At 45.1% G+C, this 10,000-nt stretch overlaps 1 protein-coding gene across 1 annotated transcript in view; it reads right to left on the reverse strand.

The window, feature by feature from the left end:
• si:cabz01090165.1 (uncharacterized protein LOC100333421 homolog) overlaps positions 1–5,359 on the reverse strand; it is a 33,767-nt gene extending 28,408 nt beyond the window's left edge. The window contains exons 1-2 of the mRNA XM_034700400.1: positions 5,042–5,359; positions 1,174–1,374 (exon numbers count right to left, since the gene is read on the reverse strand). Of these exons, the coding sequence (XP_034556291.1) occupies positions 1,174–1,374; positions 5,042–5,308 (468 nt within the window). The 5' untranslated portion in view covers positions 5,309–5,359. The remainder of the gene's footprint in view (positions 1–1,173; positions 1,375–5,041) is intronic.
• Between the last annotated feature and the right edge of the window lie 4,641 nt (positions 5,360–10,000).

Below are 10,000 nucleotides of genomic sequence, written 5' to 3' on the forward strand. Positions count from 1 at the left end.
TAACCCTAACCCTAATCTTTGGACTTCTTAACGCGTCTTCAAAAGAGGAAGACATCAAATCTGTAAACCCTTTAGGACCAGGTACTCTAGGGCCTGAAATCCGTGGTACCCCAGACAGACCCGGAGAGAGATCAGGGCACCCTGGGTGAGAGATGAAGAGGATGTTAGGACTTGAGTTCCATTAGAAGGTTCAGAGTTCACATCTCTGCGCTCTCTCTTCCTGACGGTCCAGCAGAGGTCTGAGTCCGGTCCTGAGGGATGCTGCTGAACTCTTAATGAGCAGGGAGAGGATGGTGAAGTTTAATAATGAGAGGAGACGTGTGTATCTTGGAGGCCTGGTTATTAGACAGTGTCCAGCTGAGAAGCAGAGGGGGGCAGGACTGGACGGGCCTTGGTGGCGTCACTCTCTCTGTCGTCTGCAGAGCTCTGAGTGACTCTGCAGAAACTTCTTCAACTTTCCTCACACTCAGACTTTTGGCAAACGGCGTTCTGTTCCTGAATCTTTGTGAGATGAATCATGAGGTTTGTTGGCAGGACAATCATCCAGATTTGTTCCTTTTAAAACTGACTTTCAAAGTATAGTACAAACTCTCCCGCTGGAGATAAAACACACACACACACACACACACACACACGCACACACATGCTCGTATCAACAGTGCTGAAATCGTATCTTTTTTGTTGCACGTTGGCTCAAACTCCATTAAACTTCATAAAGATTAGTTTTAAATGGAAGATATGATTCACAAATAAAGGCCTGGGGGTAAGTGGGTAATTTCTCTGTCTAACTCACTGGACTGCAGACTCATTTCTTCATTTTAAAGTCCAATTTGGAAACAAATGAACGAGCGAAATAAAGAAAAACGACCTTTACTTCTGTTTCTTTGTAAGTTTTTCCTTCTAAATGAAGGCGCTGATGCTCGTGTAATGAGGCTGCACTCCTCTGGGTACACCGAACGCTTTAGTAAACGATAATCTAGGCGTCATGTCTGAATGCTAACTCATGTCTTATTGTTTTGATGGGATGTAAAACTCACATAAAGTCGTGCAACAAGCACAGAAGCTGCTGAATCATCCTTAAAGTGTTTAATTTCTATGTGCATGGATATTTTGAGCATGCAGGATTCAAAACTTCTTGCAGTCATGACACTAGTTGTGTTTTGGTGTTGGTACCTGAAAGGCCCCCTCCGATATGCTGTGCAGCTGGTTGTTGGCGAGGATCAGGTGTCGCAGGTTCACCAGGCCCTGGAAGTGGGAGTCGTCCAGCGTGGTGAGGCGGTTGGCGTCCAGGTGGAGGGCGTGGAGATCCTGGAGGTCTGCGAAGGTGTACGGTCGGATCTGACTGATGGTGTTTCTGCTCAGGGTCAGGTGGATCTGAGGACGAGGACAGAGAGGTTAGAGAGGGGCGGAAAACATGACGTCTTATTCCTGACACAGAGGGAGACTTTTTCTGTCATCGTGTTTGGAGAGGTCAAAGGTTAAGTGTTAACTCAAGAGCTACAATCCTGGAGGAAACAGAGATCTGATGTTTCAAATATGCACAGATTGGGCATTAAAAGTCAAATCTGCAGACTGCTTTCAAAAACAAAGCCTGGGTAAAGCTGAGTTTGCATTAAGAGATATATATGTTGCAAAATCAGGTTTTGCAGCAGAACTATGTCCACACTTTACCCTCATCCAAGAGCTGCATTAGGGAGGACACTTGTGGTAGACCTAATCCCACCTTGCACATTCATTTAACATGCATACTTCTCAGGAGTGGTGGGATAACATCTAAAACCTCTCATTGGAGCCTGAAGAAGGATGCTGGGGTTGAAAAGTAGAGGAGCAGCAGTGAGCAGAGGCTCTTTGTCAGGCGATCGTGAGAGCTCTAGTTGCATGCATGAACTAGCTTTCAGGTGTGGCTTCATGAGAAAATAAACACACAGACACATTAAAGTCAGGGGTCTGGATGCTGCTGAATCTCTCCTCTACACATTTGGGATGCAATTAACTGACATCGTCTGCAAAAATCGAAGACAACATAAGTTACTGATGAAATGAAACTCTTGAAAAACACTTGGTTGCATCCAAATGTGTGTTTTTTATGCTGTGAGAGGATTTATCATCAAGCTGCTGAGGGAAAAGTCTTCTTGCAGGAGTTGCACATGCAAAACAGCGACTGCAGAAACAGCAAAATGGCGGCAGCTGACGCAACACCTTGGCGCCCAATACGACCAAAGACCTGGAGCATTTAACCCTCAATGCTGCAAAGTAAAGAGCTGCCTGCAAAGTTTAGGGAGTGGACCTTGCTTGTCATAGAGATAAGTCCAGAATGCATGAGTTGCTTGTCTCTCTTTTAAACATCATCTGTGATATTCAGCCAAACAGTCCAAAGTTCAAAATTAAAGCCACACTGGGTGATTTTCTTTCACTCAAGTCCTCTCCTCCTCATCTCTTCTCCTTCCTCCATTGATTGTTTCAATAACTGAAGACTCCTCGACTCTTCACAATCCAGAAAAACTTGAAAAGTGTAAAAAAGAAACACAGATCCTGTTCACACCTGGGAGAGGTCGTAAAAGTGTTCTGTAAAAAAGCTCGGTGATCACCGGAAACATCTGTGCCCGCTCTGAATCTCCCGCCTCCGAATGATTAAAAGCTCATTTCCCACGCCGCCTCGCGTGTGAGCAAACATCGTCTGTGCTGTTGTGATCACACCGGAGAGGAAACGTATTCATCAAACACGAGGAAGTGTCACGCTGGGATGAGCGTATCTCTATTTGGCTTTAAATCTCATGATGTTGGTGTTTTTCTCATTTCTGTGCCGCGTGGTAAAAAAACCTCTCCACCTCCTCTTCATGATCACACTTTGTTAATTGGCCAAATCCTTTAACATTTCACAGATTTCACCACAGTCATTACGTCGTGTTGGAAAGAGCAGATGTTCTGAATGTTTCTGCTTTCAGTGTGGAAGAAACATGAAAACTCTCCTCATTGTGTCGGCTTCATTTAGAATCTCATATTCACTCATGGTTCATGTTTACACGCTCCTGAAGGCGACCAGAACTAAAACACTGAGGAGTTCAAAAACAGACTTTAAAACCACGAGTCTCCCTCCATCATCAATCAGTCACCTTATTTATAAAGACCACTTCATGACATTCCACCAGATCCGTCTCTGATCTGTCACAGCACCAGATCTGATCGGTTTCTATTCTACTCAATGTGTTAACTTCCTCTGGATCCGCTCCTTTGTGTTCCAGTGCTCATTTCCTTTCCTTTCCTTCCCTTAGTGATCATTCCTTTCCTCAGCTTAATTTCCCATGGCTTTACTTTCCTTAGCGCTCACTTCCTCTCCTTTCCTTAGAGATCATTTCCTCTCCTTTCCTTCCTTTCCTTAGTGCTCATTTCCTCTCCTTTCCCTCTCTTTGCGATCATGTCCTTTCCTTTCCTTAGCCATCATTTTCTTTCCTTTCCTTCCCTAGCGCTCATTTCCTCTCCTTTCATTCCCTTATTGATCTTTCCTTTCCTAAGCTTACTTCTCCTTGGCTTTCCTTTCCTTAGCGCTCATTTCCTCTCCTTTCCTTTCCTTAGCGCTCCTTTCCTCTCCTTTCCTTTCCTTAGCGCTCATTTCCTCTCCTTTTCTTCCCTTAGCAATCATTTCCTCTCCTTTCCTTTCCTTAGCGCTCACTTCCTCTCCTTTCCTTAGAGATCATTTCCTTTCCTTTCCTTCCTTTCCTTAGCCATCATTTCCTTTCCTTTCCTTAGCAATCATTTTCTTTCCTCTCCTTACCTAGCGCTCATTTTCTCTCTTTTTATTCCCTTATTGATCATTCCTTTCCTAAGCTTACTTTTCCTTGGCTTTCCTTTCCTTCGCCATCATTTTCTTTCCTTTCCTTCCCTAGCACTCATTTCCTCTCCTTTCCTTCCTTTCCTTAGTGCTCATTTCCTCTCCTTTCCTTCCCTTAGCAATCATTTCCTCTCCTTTCCTTCCTTTCCTTAGTGCTCATTTCCTCTCCTTTCCTTCCCTTAGCACTCATTTCCTTTCCTCAGCTTTCTTTTCCTTAGCTTCTTTTTCCTCTGCTTCCCTTGGCGTTTCTTTCCTTCCCTTACGGCCAAATTCCACCAGATCTGATCGGTTTCTATTCTAGTCAATGTGTTAACTTCCACTGGATCCTCTCCCTTGTGTTCCGGCTGCGTCTCTGATCCAGCAGGTCTGAGTCCTCTGGATCAGATCCACAAGACTTCTATTGTTCCCGGATGCCGGAGCACGACGCATCAATCTCAACAGAGCAGATGGAGCGGGACAGGAAGTCAGGTTTCACCAAAACAAAATGAAAACATCCGGTTAATTTTCAGAATAAAAGACTCTGTGTTATCACCAGATCGTATTTCACTTAACTACAACAACAAACCAAAGTCATGATGAGCGGAGCCAGGCCTGGAGTCAACAGGTCAGAGGTTTTCAGAGGACCCATGACAGAGACGCAGCTGGAATGCAACGGAGCGGATCCAGTGGAAGTTAACACATTGACTAGAATAGAAGCCTATCAGATCCGGTGTTGAGACGGATCAGAGAGGGACCAGATCTGGTGGAATCTGGTCGTAAAGGTCCCACACACTCAGTCCAGGTTCAGAGAGACTATGTTTTGGTGTGTAACAGAACTCCTCTTTATAAATCTTCCAAAATAAACCTGAACCCTGACTTCAGCGTCTCTGGTGCGACGGTGAGAGTCTGCTGGTTCAGCGTCGTGATTCATCCCTGACTGACTGGTTTCTCTTTGTTATGACTGGTTTGTTGAATTTCATGAAGTGTAAGTCACGATGATGACACTGAGTCATGAATCCAGAAGCTGAGTTTGATAAAGAGCAGGATAGAGGACTGTAATCACGGCTAAGAGCAGCAATTACATCATTTAGCTTTCATAGATCTTATATAAAGTCAGAGATCTCTGTTTCAGGATTCAACAACCAGAGGAAACATTTCTTTTTTACTCCAGCAGCCTGTCAGACTGTCAGAAACACGCTCTGCATCACGGTCATCAGGTGTTTTAAAACATACCAGGCTGGACATGTTGGCGAAGTCGCGGTGCCTCAGCGTTGTGATGAAGTTGTCCATCAGCCGGAGCTCGGCCGTCTGCCGGTCGATGTTGGGCGGGACGAAGAGGAGGCCCGTCTTGGCGCACAGCACCGTGTAGGACGGCAGCAGGTTCTGGCAGGTGCACCGCTTCGGGCACAGCATGGAGGAGGAGCAGGAGGGGAGGGAGGACAGGAGGACGGAGAGGAGGAGGAGGAGGAGAGGGCAGAGCAGTGAGGAGACGACGTCCATGGCTTCTGTCCTTCTGCAAAAAACACAGAGAAGAGAAACAGGAGAGGAAGTTAGTTCATGAGTCTGAGAGGGATTCTTCCTGCATACCTGCACCTGATCACTGCAATCACCACCTGCACACCTGCACCTGATCAATGCAATCACCACCTGCACACCTGCACCTGATCACTGCAATCACCACCTGCATTTAAGCCCTCCAGTGCAAGATTATTCCTGCATCTGATGTGGTATTTCGGCCTGTTCTCTAGAGTTCTCTCGTGAATTCTCAATCGTTTGAGCATTCCAGCTTTGTGTGTTTTTACCAGTGACTAACTCTGCTGTCCTCCATTTTCCCAGTGCCTCCACGAGCCCCCAGTGCTCCCGCCCAATCGCTGCCACACTCTCTCCCTGGGTCTCTCCTTGGGTCCACACTTAAACACCTGGTTTTCTAACCCCCACACATCCCTCCTTAAAATGAGAACCTGAGGCTGCTCAGGACGGAAACAAGAACCTTTAGTGGATCTACTTCCACCCAACGGGATCAAGTTGCAGCCATTACCACCCATTTCTTGTCTCACAGCTAAAACAGTCTATAAAAGCAATTCCAAATACCTTAAACAGATGATTTGTTTACATTTAATCTCACTTAAAAAGTTATTTTAAAATCCCAGACTCTGAAAATGTCTCTTCCAGCTCCCGCTGAGCTCTGAATCTCAAAGCGATACCGCTCCGGCCAAACAGCAGCTTCCTGATTTGATGTAAAGATTCAGTTGCAGCGATAGCATCTCTGCTCCACCGACGCCGCGTGTGACTGCAAAGAATTGAGATTATTCCTCACAGAGACGCAGCGGGGGAGATAACGGCTGCAGAAAATGTGAAGTTACTGTGAACAGGACGTCATTATTTACACTTCCTCTGAGCTTATTACAGCAGAGGAACCCTTCATGTGCTCTTTCTCAGACGGCTGTGTTGGACTGTAAAGAGAGGCAGGGCAGGGGGTGACAGAGGAGGCAGCAGAGGGGCTGGATTAAAGGTTTCTGCTGACTCAGTCATCCCGGGGAAGTTAAAGTAAACAGTGGTTATATCATTAATTACGCTCGCTGCACTCCCATGATTACAAACTGAGGAGAACATTAGAGAACACAAATGATGCTCTATGTGGGTTGTCTGTCTCACTTCATAAATTTCATAGATGTTTCTGTGCATAAAAATGAGACTGAACCTTCTTCTTCTCCAGCCAAGGCAATAAAGGAATACATTTACATCCATATTGATTTCTCTCCATTCAGGAGCTCTGAATAAATTCACCAGGAGGGGAGATATAAATGCACGAGCAGGGGGAATGTATGCAACAACGACACACACGTGTGCACAATGAGTATCTCTGAGTTTGATGCTGAGTGACTGGAGGACGGTCGATTGCATAGAAGAGCGGAAAAACAGTCACACTCTTTTATTTACGCTGCTGAAATATTCAAACCGAGCTTCATCTGCAGCGCCGAGAACACAACAGGAAGTCTGCAGCATAACGGGAGCAGGGTGCAGCAACACCAGCTAAATGTGAGGAAGTAATGGGAGAGATGCAACAGAATGGGGTAAATTCAGACTCCAGCTGAGGCAAATGTCAACGGGTTATTGAAGAGGCTGATGGGCTGATGGGTGTGTGAGCGCAGAAGAGCTGCAGACGAGCGTGAGAGACAACTCAGATCCTGGAATCTGTCACTTGAATGAGGATGTTTCAGAGCTCAGATGTTCGGCGAGGCTCGAAGTGAAGCCAGTGTTTGACAATGAAGGAGTGAGATGCTTCTGTTCAGATCTCAGAGTTCACCTGACCTTCGCCTGAGAGCTCGTCTCTGCGGCGCTGTGATCTGTGAGAGGTTAGAAATTTCAGAGTGAAGGTCAGGGATGCACTGAAATGTTGACTTTGTATTCTTATTGTATTTATATTGTTCACTGGCTTTTCAAAACGCATGAATCAGGGTGTCATGTTAATGTCACACCCTTGCAAAAGCGAAGAAATAATCATGAGTGTGATCGTGTGCAGAAAAAAAACAGCTCTGCAGTTTGAGACCGAAGCAATCGATCACAGATGAAGATCTGACTCAGACTACTTAGTAGATCACAGATCAAGATGGATAAATCTTACTTTTAATAATAGAGAACAGAGTAAAACACCTCTTAGTGTTTTTACTGTTTGTTTTTAACCATTAACTGATTTAAGGCATTTTTTATTTATTTTTAAAGTTATATTTTTGGCCTTTTTGCCTTTATTTGTTAGGACAGCTGAAGAGAGACAGGAAATGTGGGGAGTAGAGAGCAGGGGAAGACATGCAGTAAATGGTCAACCAGCCAGGAACTGAACCGGCGACCCCTGATGAGAACTATGGCCTCTGTATGTGGGGCGCTTAGACCGGTAGGCCACCATTTCTGTGTAGATTCAAAAAAGTATGACGTGCATTCACCTCATTTCTGTCCAGAATATCTTATTACACTTTATATAAGCCACACTGACCGGACACCTTCAGATACAAATCTCATTTCAAGACAATTCAAGCCCAAAATGAGGGCTTAATTGAGTGTAACATATTAATATGGCTGCTAGTGCTGCATGCAAACATTTTTAAGTTTCAGGAAATAAAATATTTCATCTTGGTTCAAGAAACTCATCAAGTTTGCTGCTCGCTGCATTAGCATCCAGCTTTATCCATCACAACCAATTAAACCCTCAGTTTGGATTTTTAATGTCTTTAAATAAGATTTATATCTGAGCTGGTGAGGCTTATATTAAGTTTTATAAGATATTCTGACTCCTAATGAGAGAAATGCACGCTTAAGATTCGAGGTTTTGCAGAGCACAGATTGAAGAAAGTGCAAATCAGTCTCCTGACAGTCTTTAGTGAACAGATCCACTGTGGATGTGTTGCTACAATCTCATGCACCGTGTCTTCATAAACACACTGACAACATTTACTGGATTATTCCAGGAAGTTCAGACAGGATATTTTAAGGAACCCTTTTTTTCTGTTGGAATAAAGATTGATTGACAAAGTGCAACAGAGGAGCTGTGCAGGAACGTGAAGATTAACAGTGAGTCCTTCATGAGTGCAAAAAGATCAGACGATTAAATTAAAGGGACAATCTGCAACGTGCACAGACCACATTCAAGTCCAGTGTATGCTAATGATGCTAAAGAGAGAGAGTAGCAGACATTTGAGGCGTTCCTTCATAAGACGTTCCTTCATGAGACGTTCCTTCATGAGACGTTCCTTCATGAGACGTTCCTTCATGAGACGTTCCTTCCTTCATGAGACGTTCCTTCCTTCATGAGACGTTCCTTCCTTCATGAGACGTTCCTTCCTTCATGAGACATTCCTTCCTTCATGAGACGTTCCTTCCTTCATGAGACGTTCCTTCCTTCATGAGACGTTCCTTCCTTCATGAGACGTTCCTTCCTTCATGAGACGTTCCTTCCTTCATGAGACGTTCCTTCCTTCATGAGACATTCCTTCCTTCATGAGACGTTCCTTCCTTCATGAGACGTTCCTTCCTTCATGAGACGTTCCTTCCTTCATGAGACATTCCTTCCTTCATGAGACGTTCCTTCCTTCATGAGACGTTCCTTCCTTCATGAGACGTTCCTTCCTTCATGAGACGTTCCTTCCTTCATGAGACGTTCCTTCCTTCATGAGACGTTCCTTCCTTCATGAGACCTTCCTTCCTTCATGAGACGTTCCTTCCTTCATGAGATGTTCCTTCCTTCATGAGACGTTCCTTCATGAGACGTTCCTTCATGAGACCTTCCTCCATGAGACGTTCCTTCATGAGACGTTCCTTCCTTCATGAGACGTTCCTTCCTTCATGAGACGTTCCTTCATGAGACGTTCCTTCATGAGACGTTCCTTCATGAGATGTTCCTTCATGAGACGTTCCTTCATGAGACGTTCCTTCATGAGACGTTCCTTCATGAGATGTTCCTTCATGAGACGTTCCTTCATGAGACGTTCCTTCATGAGACATTCCTTCATGAGACGTTCCTTCATGAGACGTTCCTTCATGAGACGTTCCTTCATGAGACGTTCCTTCATGAGACGTTCCTTCATGAGACGTTCATTCCTTCATGAGACGTTCCTTCATGAGATGTTCCTTCATGAGACGTTCCTTCATGAGACGTTCCTTCAGGAGACGTTCCTCTGAGTCTGAGACTTTAGGTGCAGAGTGCTGCAGCGTCTCAGAGGAGCACTGCTGCTCTGAGAACAGATTTCATTTGTTTAGTCAGACCAGCGCAGCGTGAGAGAAATGCAAAGCATCTCTTTTTCAGACTGCATGCACTCCTCCAATCTCTGTCCCCCTCTCCTCCCTCCGTTTATCACTCTCTCCTGCACTAAAAGCCCGTCTCATTTCCATCGCTCCTTCTTTTCTCCATCCCTCCTCTAATAATCTGTCAACCTGAATCCTCCCGCCGTCCTGCTCTCTCACGATCGGACCGTGTTGTCCCCAAATCTGTGCAGCTGTTTTTGGTATTATCTCCCTCTTCTGATGCACAACACATCCCTCCGTTTCTCTCTCAACCATCATCTAATCTTTTTGTCCTTTATCTGAACCCCTGCTTCTGACCGTCTCTCCGTCTCTGTCCTCATATGATCATTTGTTCCTCCGGCACTCAAACATCCTCCTTCTTTAACTCTCCTCTTCCTCCTCTCCCTCTTCCTCTCT

This window comes from Notolabrus celidotus, chromosome 14 (genome assembly GCF_009762535.1).
Source record: "Notolabrus celidotus isolate fNotCel1 chromosome 14, fNotCel1.pri, whole genome shotgun sequence".
Taxonomy (NCBI): domain Eukaryota; kingdom Metazoa; phylum Chordata; class Actinopteri; order Labriformes; family Labridae; genus Notolabrus; species Notolabrus celidotus.